Source organism: Gopherus evgoodei, chromosome 18 (genome assembly GCF_007399415.2).
Source record: "Gopherus evgoodei ecotype Sinaloan lineage chromosome 18, rGopEvg1_v1.p, whole genome shotgun sequence".
NCBI classification, from domain to species: Eukaryota; Metazoa; Chordata; order Testudines; family Testudinidae; genus Gopherus; species Gopherus evgoodei.
In genome coordinates this window covers 8,774,976-8,790,600 of record NC_044339.1, presented here as the reverse complement: position 1 = coordinate 8,790,600, position 15,625 = coordinate 8,774,976, and the positions used below count along the sequence as shown (strand labels likewise).

The 15,625-nt window shown below is 44.8% G+C and overlaps 1 protein-coding gene across 1 annotated transcript; it reads right to left on the bottom strand.

The window, feature by feature from the left end:
* Positions 1–392: 392 nt before the first annotated feature.
* Positions 393–13,034, bottom strand: AGMAT (agmatinase). Its single transcript, XM_030537539.1, has 7 exons — positions 12,357–13,034; positions 10,725–10,927; positions 6,143–6,191; positions 3,835–4,030; positions 3,186–3,365; positions 2,577–2,661; positions 393–718 (listed from the first exon to the last, which is right to left on the bottom strand). The coding sequence occupies exons 1-7, from the start codon at positions 12,752–12,754 to the stop codon at positions 645–647; spliced, it is 1,185 nt and encodes a 394-aa protein (XP_030393399.1). The 5' UTR covers positions 12,755–13,034; the 3' UTR covers positions 393–644.
* Between the last annotated feature and the right edge of the window lie 2,591 nt (positions 13,035–15,625).

Sequence of the window (15,625 nt, the reverse complement as noted above, 5' to 3'; positions counted from 1 at the left end):
ACTGAGACAGAGCCCACAGTGTCTTGGCATAAGTCATCTTGTAATGTAGGGCTTGGAGCTAGTGCCACTTTAGATCCATTGCATGAAGAGGCCAGAAGAACTTCTGTTCTATTCCATACCCATGGAAGGGAGCCAGGATGTTACATTATGTCTGTATATTGCTCCCCTCCTAGGTTTAATTTTAGTGGGGAAAAATCCTTACTAGGCACTTCCAAAAGAAACCTCCATTTTAGATCATAGCTGCCAGTTTTTATATTGAAAGAATTCAAGCTGCAGTCACTGGATTCATGTGCTGCTAAGCCACATTACTACAGCACCGTGAACAATAAGCCTGCCCCCCAAATTCCAGCATCTCTTCTACCTGCTGCTTAGAGCATACGAGGAGCTTGAAATGACTGGTGAGGAATGGTTTTTATTCTCTACCACAAAGCTTAGCTTTCCCTCGCCTCTTCTCTACCTGCAGAGAGTGAGGGATGACAGAAATTAAAAGTAAAATCTGAGTTGTTCCATTCAGGCTTCTTTCTTCATTCGTATTGTGTCAAAGTATTTGCGCGGAAAGGCTGGAAATATTAAACTCATCATGTAGGTGAAGAGATAGTGGTCGTGACTTGATTTGCATAAGCTGGAGCCCGCCCTACATGGCTTTAAATCGTTTTGACTCGCGGGAGTGCGCACAGCATTTCAAACAGCAGATTTGCTCCCATGAGGGCTGTGTTACCTACAAACAAAGAAAAATACCATGACTATCCAATGGCTTCCAATTAAAGGGTCAGTCAGAAAGTCCTTACAACAAGGAATTCTTTTCCAACTCTTTCTCCGACACCAAGGGCCCAATCCTGTAATTGACTCCATGTTGGCAGAGGCTTATTCAAGTCCACGATGTGCTCCTGCACAAATTCACTTGGCGCACAGACCGGATGCTTAAAAGCCATACACCAGTGAAAAGCTGTCTGTGCTGGTAAACTACAAATGTAGTTATGCTGGATGCTTTAGTTCTACCCAACTGACTTCTTGTCTTCAAATAGAATCCCTATCCCAACCCCAGGAAATAAATTAGAGTATTTAATAGTCAACAGCTGAACCAATATACAAGTAACTTAATTCTTAGTCACACAAGTTTCATTTGCTCAGTACACTAAGGCTGTATCTAACGTGCCAAAACACAGATCGTGACCCCTAATTCACAGCTGGTGCTACTTCCTTAGGGAGCGCCTTGGCGGAAAGCTGTCGTCTCTACCATTGTACGAGGGAAGAGAACACATTCAGTCCTGTCCATACTATCACTCACCACTGCTACACTGTTGGAGCGACACCAGGTGAAATGCACAGCTGACTTTTGCCAGCATAATGCAACCTACGACTCCAAGTCTGTCCCTTTATGTGTATAGCTCACACTGAAATCAATCTAAAGGCAGAGTGGCCCCAGGACAGGACGTTCCAGTGTTGTTATAGTCTCTACAGATCTCCAGGAACCAGATACAGTGTTTGCTTTGCTTGTTTTTGTTTTGTTCGTTTGTTTTTGTAAAGCAGGCACTTTTCCCCCTGCATGAGCCTGGCTGTGGGTATATACATATGACAAAGTCAGTTTCATTTGCAGCAGAGCGTTCTGCTAAAAAAAGTGACAGCTGTGCCTTTGGCAGTACAGGAGCCAAATGCAGGCATCATCTTATAAGATGTACTTTGCCTACCACCGTTTCAGAACGTAATTGGTTCAAACAGTGTTTTTTCTAAATTAAATTTGTTTTGAGTATTGATTTTTTCTTTACTGCTATTGAAGCATGGAGTCGCCTGTGTCACCAAGGGCAGGACCAATATCTCCTTGTACTGCTGTGGCAGCCACATAAATGCAGAGGAAGCATTGCTTAGTGGTTAAAGCACAGGACTTTGACTCCAGAAATCTGGCTTTTATTTACAGCCTCCACCAGGCAGTTTGGTGAGTGAGCTGTGACAGGTCCTGTCACCTCCCTGTACCTCAGTTTTTCCAATCTGAAAAGGGAGCTACAAGGGGACCAAGGGGATCAGACCATTAGTGCTTGAGGTGCTTGCACTGAAGGTGCTATAGAACTGCAGAACGGAAGTACAGATTTACACAAGCATAGCAGTTCATTCACAAGTGCTTCTTACCTTCCAGCTGTGTAGAGGACTGAGCTGAGTTTTGACTAATGCTGAGGAATCCACTTCTTCATTACAGAAGAGTTGTGGCCTCTCTTGTTTACACAGCACTACTGTCCCCGACATCCTGGTGGTCACACACTCTAGCATACCCTGAAATAGCTGTTGCTAGATTCCTAAGGACTACTCTGCATTTTCTTAAATATTCTCCTGCAGCATGCTGTTTGAATTGTCTGTAACACACAGAATAGAAATAGCCGACTACAAATATTCCCGACAGCCATCACTATGTTCTCTAGGGATGCTCAAACTGTCCAGGACCAAATCTCTGTCGATTTGCTTTGAACTCTATAGACAGCGTCCAGTGCCCACAGCTAAACAGGACCCAATCTGCTACTGACAAACATTGGATGTAGCATTTCTCTAACTTTGCAGTATTGTCCCAAATATTTCCTTTGACTCACCAGAAGCATCATAGATTGGTGCAACTTCAACAAGATCGCATCCCACTATATTCAGTCCTTTGCACCCACGAATGATCTCCAAAGCCTAGGGAAGGTAATAAAGGCTAGTTACCAGGTACCCAAATTGTTAACTTTGAAAACATTCTATATATTTAAATAGCCAAGGGGGTGGTTTTGTTTTTAAACACAGCTGACATGAAATCTGTGAAAATACAGTCCATACAATTCCCATCCAAGATCACTGCTGTACCCTGGTGCTCTTTGCTAAACCAGAGTGAGCGGAAAGCAGAGGATTAGATGTATAAATACTGAGACACCATCAAACTGTACATCAGCTCAATCTCTCTTAGCGGTGGCTTTTCCTAGAATAGAAGGGTAAATTCCAGTCTCTCTGTATATTCTAGGCAGGACACAACAGGAGCTCTCAATGATTTCAGTTCCTGATATGCCAGTTTTCTTGTTTAAAGACTTCTAAATCCCATGTAGATCCTTGACCCTTAGATTTCTAGGAGGCGGACAGTGTAAGCCCTGAGACTTCCTTTAAAAGGAGCCAGGTTTTCCCTGCATCCACTCTGCACATTCAGAAATAGAGTCTGAGCATCTCCTTACCTGAGCAGGTGTGAGACCAGCAATTTCAGGGGTCCCTGTGCCAGGGGCGTATGCAGGGTCTAATCCATCAATATCAAAGCTGATGTAAATGGGCTTGGCTCCCATCTGCTTTCTCACCTCCGCCATCAGTGGTACCAAGGACTTCAGCCAGCAGTCTTCAGCCAGGACAACACGGAACCCCTGTTGGAGGCAGAAAAAAAAAAAAGTTGGGCTTCCACTGCCTGAAACACGCTGCTGGGGAAAGGAACCGGGTGCAGAGAGCAGTGGTCCAGTGTAATGTTTAGGCAAACAGCTCTAAGTGGCCAAAGCAAGTGTCTTCTGCAGATCATAAGTGGTGCTGGTGGAGGGGACAATAAATGAGAAGCTTGGCAGTGAGTGGCTTTTTTCCTGCTCTAAGTGTCTTAGTTGCAGGGATTGGAGTGGAAGAAGCGTTCCAGGCAGCAAGTCAGTTAACAAAAAATATCATCTTGCACCTCTTGTCTGAGGATCTCAAAATATGTCACACACACCCAGCAAGCCTCACAACTGCCGTCTCAGGAACCAGAGGGACATATTATTATTCCCAGCACTGAAATCAATGGCTGTGTGGCCCTGACTGCACAGGCAGGGCCCGGCGGAGGGTAGAGGTTTTGGCGGTGGTGTATACTACCTGGTCCCGGCAGTATTTGTAGGGATCCGGGGTATAGGAGGAGCTTCTGATTCCGATCTGAACCACGCGTTTGCAATCCAGGAGCCCCTCGTCCACACAGCGTCGGAATGGCGTCCCATGGTAGATCTTCTCCCCCAGCGCTGTGTCTCCTGTGTCGGTATGAGCATCCACGTGCACCAGTCCCACGGGACCATGCCTAATTGGGACAGGGCAGGCACAAACACTGCCTTAACTCCAGCCCCGTGCTCACATACTTTGATTAACACAGGTGCTTACACTATTTTTGACCTTGTTCAGTCCGTCAGCATAAAATCTTGGATTCTTCACAATGACAGAGATCTAAACTCCAAACAGATCATACAATTGACTTGTCAAGATCTCCTTCCCACCCTACATTCTTATGGCTTCAGACCTCTCAGCAGGCATCTTACTATTCAGCAGGTTCAGGAAGGCAACAAACACACGCTCTCTCACCAATTAACTCTAAGGCAAAGATCACTGGGGACAGAGTGGGGACACAAGATGCCAGCTGGGATCAGCACAAACAGGCTCTGGATAAGTGAGAGGAGCAAATGGGAAGATTGCCATCATCTAGCTATTGATTGACAGACACTGCTGCAGCCTGGCTTTATTCCTCACATGACTCTCCAACCCTGTCTGATTACATGAACCCTGGAATCCTAAATGTCTGCGGAGCCATTTGAAAGATAAGAAGAACAGTGGGAAGCGAAGATGGCTCCATCAGGAGCTCTTTAATGACCTGAAAATTAAAAAAGGAAGCCTACAAAAACATGAAAACCGGAGAAATTGCTGATGATGAGTATAAAAGAATAGCACAAGCATGGAGGGACAAAATCAGAAAGATAGGCACAAAATGAGTTACATCTACCAAGCGACATAAAAGGCAATAAGAAGGAATACATGGGTAGGATTAGAAAGACAAAGGAAAGTGTAGGTCAGGGGTAGGCAACCTATGGCACAGATGCCGAAGGCGGCACGCGAGCTGATTTTCAGTGGTACTCACACTGCCCGGATCCTGGCAACCGGTCTGGGGGGCTCTGCATTTTATTTTAATTTTAAATGAAGCTTCTTAAACATTTTGAAAACTTTGTTTACGTTACATACAACAATAGTTTAGTTCTATATTACAGACTTACAGAGAAAGACCTAAAAAACATTAAAATGTATTACCGGCACGCGAAACCTTAAATCAGAGTGAATAAATGAAGACTTGGCACACCACTTCTGAAAGGTTGCCGACCCCTGGTGTAGGTCCTCCATTTAGCAGAGAAGGAGAGCTAATAACTGACCACATTAAGAAGCTGTGTAATGCCTATATTGCTACAGTCTTAACTAAAAAGGTAAATTGTGACCCAATACTTAACACAATTCATGTTAAGAACCAGGGGGAAGGAATGCAAGCCAAAATAGAGAAAGAACAAGTTAAAGAATATTTCTTTAAATTAGATGTATTCAAGTCACCAGGGCCTGATGAAATTCATTTTAGGGGACTTAAGGAACTAGCTGGAGCAATCTCAGAACTGTTCATGATTATGTTTGAGAACCCAGGAAGGGCAAGTAAGGTCCCAAAGGACTGAAGAAAGGCAAACATAGTAATGATCTTTAAAAAGAGGAACAAAGAGGACCCGGGGAATTATAGACCAGTCAGCCTAACTTCAATATGTAAAAGAATCTGGAATATATTATTAAGTAATAAATTTGTAAGCACCTACAGAATAATAGGGTTATAAAGAATAGTCAAAATTGATTTATCAAGAAAAAATCATGCCAACCCAACCAAATTTCCTTTACGACAGGGTTACTTCATTACCCACTTACCAGCACACACGTATACAGGAAGACTTACAAGTAAAACAGAGCCATCTACAGTCAATTGTCCTGGTTAATGGGAGTAATTAAGATTCCAAACCACCATTAATGGCCCACACTTTGCGTAATTACAATAGGTCCTCAGAGTTATATTTCATATTTCTAGTTTCAGATACAAGAGTGACACATTTACACAAATAGGATGACAACACTCAGTAGACTATAAGCTTTGTAATGATATTTTACAAGAGACCTTTTGCACAAAGCATGTTTTAGTTACATTATATTCACCCTCATCAGCATACTTTCATAAAATCATATAGAGTGCAATGTCACACCCTCTTAAGATCCCTTCCAGCCTGACATTTCTATGACTGCCCAGTAGAGCACAGACTCGACAACTCAAGGGGGACGTCACATCTATCACCACAAGGTATCAGCTTTTTAAACATGCTCCATTTTCAGATTTTGAACTTACTTTTCTGCCACTGCCTGCAGGATCGGGTATGTTATTGTGTGATCACCACCTGCAATGGGACAGGGAACGGAGAACATGCTATGTAATAAGAACAGGCCAGCACTGATCAGTAGCAAGCTACATTCATATAGCACCTCTCCTCTCATAGGGGAACACATCAGCACTTCACAAAGAGAGAGATCATCCTTTAGAAGTAACAGCCTTTATTCATCTAATTACCTTCCCTGAAGCTTTAAATTGGTGACTGATAGTATTAAAAGGGGCAGCTTCTCTTAATAAAAGCTCTCAAAAATCCAGCCAGCCGTCATTCTCTTGTTGTAGCTGGTACTCAAGGCCAGCTTCTGAATGCAGATATCTGGTACACAGATGGATATCCAAGAATCACTTCATCTCCTACTTGCAGCTGCCTCTGGGTTGTGTCGCAGCTGGGACTTAATCGACAGCAATGCTACACAACAGTTGAGGAGCAGAACTCCACCATATGCCACTGAAATTTCAATGGGCATTTGGGAAGGTTGAATGTTATTACCCAAACTGGAATCGAGTCAGGACACAGACACTTATCTCTTGCAAAAAGTGGCATGGTATCTTTGATGAGCACAAGCAGTTTGGAACTCTGTTGTAAGTTTTATCTGAAAGATGCTACCGGGGTGGTGCTCTGCTCTGTTCAATGTTGATATCAATTGGCTGCGTGCGTGTGTTCCCTCTGTGTGCTATCCCAGCTCTGTGCAAATAGCTAACACAGCAGACCCCGAGAGAACCCCTAATGACCACAGACTCTAGTAAGGTACAAAGGTATGTCGGCCAGATTTATTGTTGAAGAAAAACACAGTCTCCAGCTCCCTGGCAAATGAAGTCCAAGGTGCTGTTAAGGTGCAGCTAGCCAGTACACATGTGCTCCCTGGCAATGGACTCAGCTCAGTCAGTGGTGGGACTTTCCACTGCCCCCTAGGCTGGACAAAGACACCGCCCCAGGGATGCATTCTTATACCCAGGTACAAACAAGTTACACATCACTCCTGACGTATGAGGTGCAACCCTTCTACGTAGCAAGGTGCAACCCCTCTACGTAGTAAGGTGCCGCCTCTCACCTTGTACATGTTGGTTCGAACAAAACAACTGTATCCATCATATTACCCTTTTGGCCCTGTCATTGGGATGGGTCAGCCTGTTCCTTGTTATCTGTGTGGAGTGAACAAGTATGTCAATATTCTGATATCTGGTGTCCAGTACCTTTTAGGTGTGTCTCTTTCTGCAGCATCAGCCCTTTCCTTGCCAGCTTCTGTGAGCAGGGCCTGCCTCTGGCTCACAGCTTAACTTTGCTTTATGTTAGCAAAGTCTTGACCATTACTTTAGTTTAGGCCTTAGGCCTCACACTGGGCCTCTGATACCAAGGTTTGTATCTCAGGGCCTCCTCTTACTACATTCCCCCACTTTTTGTCTTTTTATGGGGAGGATGTTTACCCATCGTCCCAGAAAAGCATAATGCATGGACTAACGATAACCTAGTGGGCTAAACACTGTTATGTGGTTATCTTACTTTACCATCCATTCACTCATGCCTCATCTGACTCTAGTCTGCACATTCCCACGTACGACTGATAGATTTTATTATCCAATTATTTTTTAGTCCCTTATTGTGGGCCTGGGAACGTTAGGCCCGGGACCATGACTGAGTCTTAGAGGCACTCCCAAATAATTAATATATATGAATTATATGGATATGGCATATATATTTGTAGTGTGTATGGGCATGTATGTATAGTATGTATGTGTACCTATGACACCACTTTATATCTAAGTGTAACCATGTTTTTCCAGTCTGCTGGTGTACTCTGGCCCTTTTACTTTGGTGACACAGATAGAAACACACTCCTATTAGGGCAATTCCAGTTATCACCTGTTTCATCATTAGTAGTAGGCTGAGTGTTTTGAAATACTGGGATAGGGATTATGATAGTGTGTCCCACAGTGCTATGTATATGAGAAATAAAACATAAATTTGGAGTAGTGACACTACCACTGAGGCCTTTATATATAAATATATTGTAATTAGTTACTACACAGTACTGTCCGTTCATGTTATAGGTTACCCTTACTGCTGGTTGTCACCCTCTGGTAAGCTTCACTGGGCAGGAAAGAGAAGTGGGTAGCTTCTCTGTTCCATTGGTTGAACTGCTCTGTGATACACCAGTAGTTGATGTAGATCCAGTTGTTTCTTATGGATGCTGTCTTCCAGATAACCTACTGAATGGACAGTACTGTGTAGTAACTAATTACAATATATTTATATATAAAGGCCTCAGTGGTAGTGTTTCTGTTTTATTTCTCATATACATAGCACTGTGGGACACACTATCATAATCCCAAATGTATTAATTAATGGCACCTCCAGAACTATACAGGGGTGTTTGGCTCCATATTGACTCAGAGGGAAGAGCACCACCTATTGAATCTCCAGCACCATGAGGGTTTTTTACGAGGTCTCCTTTCCAGCTACTTTCTGATGTGGGCCCAACGCTGCTTAGCTGTGAGAGCTGAGGAGCTCGTCATACAAAGTGATAGAGCTCCAATTAATAAAGAAAAATCTGCCAGTTCCTAGTTGCGATATCCCACCTCTTACTTTGGTAAAAGGGATGGCGTGAGATCTGTGGGTGACTGGATTTCACTCGTGCTACAGCAGGAATTTGAAGTGAGGGATCCTAGCTTTGTGTTATAAATACAGGCATCACATATTTCTAAATACGGACTCTGGGCATTTGAGTAGCCTGACACTGATTTGTAATCCAAGCCCTCACTCTATATGTTCACAACAGTGAAGTGAGTTTCAGATTGCAAAGTCATAGATGCCCTAGGGTTAAACAGTAATTGCATGTGTGCACACATCAATACAAGTCCAAATCGCTTTCTGCCATGAAACTAATACACTGCGTAAGGTTTGATTCAATTTAAAACCCTAAACATTTTTGTTATGGGCATATGCTCTCATTTCAGGTCCTACTGAACAGGTTAACAAAATAAATGGCTGAATATGATCTTAAATGTAATTTTAATTTGTGTTCAGTAGAGAACAATGAAACAGCCTTGTCTCTAATCTCTGTTACTCATTTTTGACACAGCATAAGAGGATCGTCCAGTCCAGGTATTGTGGATGATATGGCAGTCACAGTCCCTGATTTAACACAGAGTCCTGGGCAAAGGTTAGATTTATTATGCACCTTTTACGATGCTCTGTTATTTCTGATTAAATTATGCTGGTAGAAGAGGGGACACTGCCTGGATCTACAGGTGGCCTATCTGTTGAAGCCATTAGGCTATACTCATTATGCATCTGACATAGACAATCACAACCATAATATAAAATAGTCCCACTTGAAACATTTGCCCCAATGGTCATTCCAACCTTCAACTCCTAAGTGTCTAGGGGGAGTGTGTGCCCAACCACCACGTGTTCAGAATCCCCTGGTCCTATGGAAGTTTCCTCCTCGAACCATCCCAGATAACAATGGGATGTTAACTACTTAAAGGAACATTGTTGCAAGGTACAGTAAACCACGCCAGCCAGAAAAGGAGCCCAACACAGGCCTGGAATTTACTTTTAACACATATAAATGGTAGATGAATTTCCAAAAAAACCCCAAAACTTTTCTATTCTCACATTAGAAGAATATTCCTTTATTCCTTATTCAGAAACGTTTTTATTCTTTTAAGAAAGGCAGCATTTCAGGATACAACCTTCCATCATATCCAGAGCAAACGTTCATTGTTGTTGGTCTGATTAGCTACCCACCTTCACAACCAGGTGGTATGGAGAGTGGGACATCTGAGCACAAGGACAGGAGTCAAGACTTCTGGGTTCTACTCACAGCTCTGCCACAAATTGATGGTTGAGCTTGGGGCAGTCATTTAGGACAGTGGCTCTCAGCCTTTCCAGACTACTGTCCCCCTGTCAGGAGTCTGATTTGTCTTGCGTACCCGCACGGTTCACCTCACTTAAAAACTGCTTGATTACAAAACCAGACATAAAAATACACAGGTGTCACAGCCAATGTTCCCTCTAATTTTTTACATCCCAATAGGGAGGTGATGTGTGGTGGGGGTGGGGCCAAGGGCTTTGGAGTGTGGGAAGGGGCTCAGGGCTGGGGCAGAGGGTTGGAGTGCGGGGGGTGAGGGCTCTGTCTGAGGGTGCAGGCTCTGGGGTGGGGCCGGGGATGAGGGGTTTGGTGTGTAGGCTGCCCCAGGGCTGCAGCGGGGAGAGAGAACTCCCCGCCCAGCTCTCTCTTCCTGCAGTAGCTTGAGGGAGAGGTGCCTCTCCCCTAGCCCTGGCCCCAGAGCTGAACCAGCAGCAGCAAAGGTCTGGGAGCGGCTGAAGGAGACTGAATTATCTCAGTGGGGAGGAGGAGAGAGTAGCTCTCTTGCACTCTCAAGACCCTGTTAATAAATTAGTCTATATCCATTGCAGTGCATAGGACAGAAGGGGGGAGGCAGCTTTAATGGATCCTGCTATTCTTCTGAGTGCCCATATAATAACTGGTGTTTAAACAGCAAAGGATGAGATTGGGCCCAGCCCTGGGTTCCTTACCCAGTGTGAGGGGAATGCAGCCAGCTGCCACAATCTTCTGATAGGCTTCTCGGATTTGCCTGCAGCTGTCCTGCAGGTTGTAGAGGTTCACATTCACATCACCAATGTCAGCAACCATGAGGGAATGGAAAGGTGCTGCCCCAGTGCTGGGGTTATACGTCCTCACCATGCACGACTCGGCTCGAATCTGGCGAGGGCCGAACCTGGAAGGGAAAGAATCCCACACTTTGTTATCTGGGATGGTTCGGGGAGGAAACTTCCATAGGACCAGGGGATTCTGAACACGTGGCTGGTTGGGCACACACTCCCACTAGACACTTAGGAGTTGAAGGTTGGAATGACCATTGGGGCAAATGTTTCAAGTAGGACTATTATATTATGGTTGTGATTGTCTATGTCAGATGCATAATGAGTATGGCCTAATGGCTTCAACAGATAGGTCATCTGTAGATCCAGGCAGAGAGCTTACTGCAAATCTAGAGTGTGTGCAAAGACTTTCACATGCGACTCTGATTCTGAGTGGCCAACTTGAGAAGATTTTCAGGGGCCTGCTTTTCAAAAATGCTGAACAACCGCCTTTTCAACCTCCGCTCCCTTTAAAGTGTCTCACTTTGGGCACCCTAAATTATCAGGTGCTTTTGAAACTCTTTGCCAGTCACACTAGATTTACAATCAGGTCTCTGATTGGAGCCACACATGATCCATCTGCTGAAGTGCTTAGGCCATGCTCATGACTGGAAAGCCTGAAATGAGCATCTCCCTTCAGCATTCATCATGCTCAATGGACACTCACGAACACTCTTAGGTTTGCAGCCTCCACAGAGCCATCCCAACCCCTTGCCCTGAGTCCCCTGCCGCACTCTGCACCACTCCTGCACCCCAACCCTTCCCTGAGCCCCCTCTCACATATCGCACCTCCTCCCACACCCCAGTCCTCTGCCTCAGCCCTACATTCATAGCCCTGCATACAATTTCCCCTCCCAGATGTGGCCCTTGGGCCAAAAAGTTTGCCCACCCCTGATCTAGACAGGTAAATCCACATTCCTTTGTCTAAGGCAAGTTGGTTTAACAGCTCTATCCACAACATATTATAAGAACATATTTTCAGCACCCACACATAACTCTATGCACTTCCCATGCATACATCACATGGATGTTCACGGCTAGCATGTCACCAGTTTTCATAAAAGACTTTACTCAATGTGTGTTTATAGCACAATAATATTATATTCCATCAGTTGATTCAATTGCAAATTCTTTGAGGTTCAAACCCCTGTTCTCCCCCTGGGGTGTCTGAACCCTAATTGTCACATTACAAAACCACTCTGACAACTGGCACCTTCACAGGACTGAATGGTACCAAGAGCAAACCACCCTCTCCTGCTTTTGCTTGGTCCCTGCAGGACGGGGCAGAGGCAGACTCACAGAGCAGAACAGGGAAACTTGGCATGCTGCTGCATCTGTTCCCTGGAATAAAAAGAAGGACCCACACTACTGGGCAGCCAGTCCCGCATCTTTCACCAGCAGACTCCCCTGGGATTTTTCTTGAATAGTCATTAGACAGTAAATGCCCCCATCCCATGGGTTGTGGCTTCCCCCTCCTCAGATCATAGCCTAACACCTGCCCCTTACCTTGCACCAGGACGGTTGGAGGTTCCTGTGTCAAGGGGCACCCCAACAAACGCAGCATCTAGTCCTTCTGGTGAAGTCTGAATGGGCAGCTTCATCATGGAGCAGACCCCCACGGGCCTGGCTATGAGCTGAGCACTGGGAGGCAGATTGAAGCTAGAGCCAGTGAGAAAGCGGCGAGGGGCACCGTGCCCAGCGAGCAGGCTCTCTGAGCCCCCACGGTGGAAGCCAGGCAAGGAGCCAGCTGCAGGAGGGTGAGCTGTGACCCACACACACAGGCTAGCTCTGGGGCTGCTCAGCAAAGGTGGCTGGAGCTTGGCTGCCAGGAAAGTTGCCGAGAACCTCAGAGGGCAAAGCATTTTCCGGAGCAGCTGGCTGCCACGCACGAAGAGGGGCTCCATCCCGCACCCCTTGCTTACCCCTCCTCCCCCAGCACAGCACCCACAGCCACAGCTGGCCCTGCAGGTTCAAAGCAGAGAGAGGCTGGGATAGCAGAGACACACAGCACTTATTTCACCCCCCTCACTCCTTCTCCCCTGGCAGGGTCAAAGTACAGCTCCCAGAGAAGCAACAGCTTTAAATTCAGCCCTCTGCTTTGCCCCTAATCAATTTCCTCCGTCCGCCCCCCTTCTCTCCTTGCATTCTGGGAAAGGAAGTCTTTTCTTACTCTGGGTTTGTCAGATGCAGCGTCAGGGATCCCAGAGTCTACTCAGCCAAGTGGCTGGAGCAACTTGAATTTGTACCACATGGAGCATTATCGCAGTGCTCAGACGTGGCCAGGTTCCAGCTTGCAACATGTTGGTTTAAATCAAGCAGCCGGTAGTCCCCGCACCTCCTGATTAAAGGAAAAGGCAGCCACAGGCCTCACTGCAGAACTGCCTGGGCAACTTTTGCCTGTTAGTCAAAGGGATCCTTTGCAAGGGAGGTGAATAGAAAGGAGCGTAAACACTGTCAAATTAAGTGTAAAAATGTAATCAGAAAAGCCAAAGAGGAGTTTGAAGAACGGCTAGCCAAAAACTCAAAAGGCAGTAACAAAATGTTTTTAAAGTACATCAGAAGCAGGAAGCCTGCTAAACAACCAGTGGGGCCCCTGGACGAAGGAGATACAACAGGAGCACTTAAAGACGATAAAGTTATTGCAGAGAAACTAAATGAATTCTTTGCTTCAGTCTTCATGGCTGAGGACGTTAGGGAGATTCCCAAACCTGAGTCATCCTTTGTAGGTGACAAATCTGAGGAATTGTCACAGATTGAAGTGTCACTAGAGGAGGTTTTGGAATTAATTGATAAACTTCACATTAACAAGTCACCAGGACCAGATGGCATTCACCCAAGAGTTCTGAAAAAGGTCAAACGTGAAATATGTGGAACTACTAACTATGATTTTTAACCTGTCCTTTAAATTGGCTTCTGTACCCAATGACTGGAAGATAGCTAATATAATGCCAATATTTAAAAAGGGCTCTAGAAGTGATCCAGGCATTTACAGACCGGTAAGTCTACCGTTTATACCAGGCAAATTAGTTGAAACAATAGTAAAGAATAAAATTGTCATACACATAGAAGAACCTAAATTGTTGGGCAAAAGTCAACATGGTTTCTGTAAAGGGAAATTGTGTCTTACCAATCTATTAGAGCTCTTTGAAGGGGTCAAAGGGGATCCAGTGACTAAATGGCAATTTTTTAGAAAAGAGGGGTAACTAGTGGTGTTCCCCAAGGGTCAGTCCTAGGACCAATCCTATTCAATTTATTCATAATCTGGAGAAAGGGGTAAAAAGTGAGGTGGCAAAGTTTGCAAATGATACTAAACTGCTCAAGATAGTTAAGACCAAAGCAGACTGTGAAGAACTTCAAGAAGATCTCACAAAACTAAGTGATTGGCTAACAAAATGGCAAATGAAATTTAATGTGGATAAATGTAAAGTAATGCACATTTGGAAAAATAACCCCAACTATACATACAATATGATGGGGGCTAATTTAGCTACAACTAATCAGGAAAAAGATCTTGGCGTCATTGTGGATAGTTCTCTGAAGATGTCCACACAGTGTGCTGTGGCAATCAAAAAAGCAAACATATACTGGCATTAGAAAAGGTTCAGAGGAGGGCAACTAAAATGATTAGGGGGTTGGAACAAGTCCCATATGAGGAAAGATTGAAGAGGCTAGGACTTTTCAGCTTGGAGAAGAGGAGACTAAGGAGGGATATGGGAGAGGTATATAAAATCATGAGTGATGTGGAGAAAGCGAATAAGGAAAAGTTATTTACTTGTTTCCATAATATAAGAACTAGGGTCCGCCAAATGAAATTAATGGGCAGCAGGTTTAAAACAAATAAAAGGAAGTTCTTCTTCACACAGCGCATAGTCAACTTGTGGAACTCCTTGCCTGAGGAGGTTGTGAAGGCTAGGACTATAACAGGGTTTAAAAGAGAACTGGATAAATTCATGGAGACTAAGTCCATCAATGGCTATTAGCCAGGCTGGGTAAGGAATGGTGTCCCTAGCCTCTGTTTGTCAGAGGGTGGTGATGGATGGCAGGAGAGAGATCACTTGATCATTGCCTGTTAGGTTCACTCCCTCTGGGGCACCTGGCAGTGGCCACTGTCGGTAGACACGATACTGGGCTGGATGGATCTTTGGTCTGACCCAGTACGGATATTTTATGTTCTTAAAATTTACCACTAGAATTATGAGTTGCCTTCACTGCCGCACTGCAATACACTTTGATGGGGAATGCAGCAGCTCTATAAATGGGTCAGATGTCATAGCAATGGTTTAGGGAAAAGAGAAGATTTTTTTCTTCACATCTCACCCTCTGTCTTTCCATTTTCTTGACGACCACATGATTTCAGCGTGAGCCTTGTCTATTAGGTCTCCAATGACAATTCTCCAGGGGAGTTATACAGATTTGCCCCAGTTCCAGCTACTGATGCCCAGCTGAACTAGTGCAAACCCCAAGCATATACAAACGGAGTCCCAATATGCAGCTGTAGCACTTAAAGCAAAGTAAGCGGTATCAATACAAATTGCAGCTTTCCTTTTCCAAGGGATGTGCATGGGGCAGCTATAATGGTAACCAGCCATCGCTGACTGGATTCAGAGAAAGTCCCCAGGGAAGCCTGGGCCTTAGTCAACAGAAAAGATTTTAGGTTGAGAGTAATACAATGCTAGAGTTTTATCACATTTTCGATTAATACCCGAGTGATATGAACTCTCATAGCAGGAAGTCCAAGAAATGGCAACTCCTTGTAACAGTGCAGCTGTGAACAC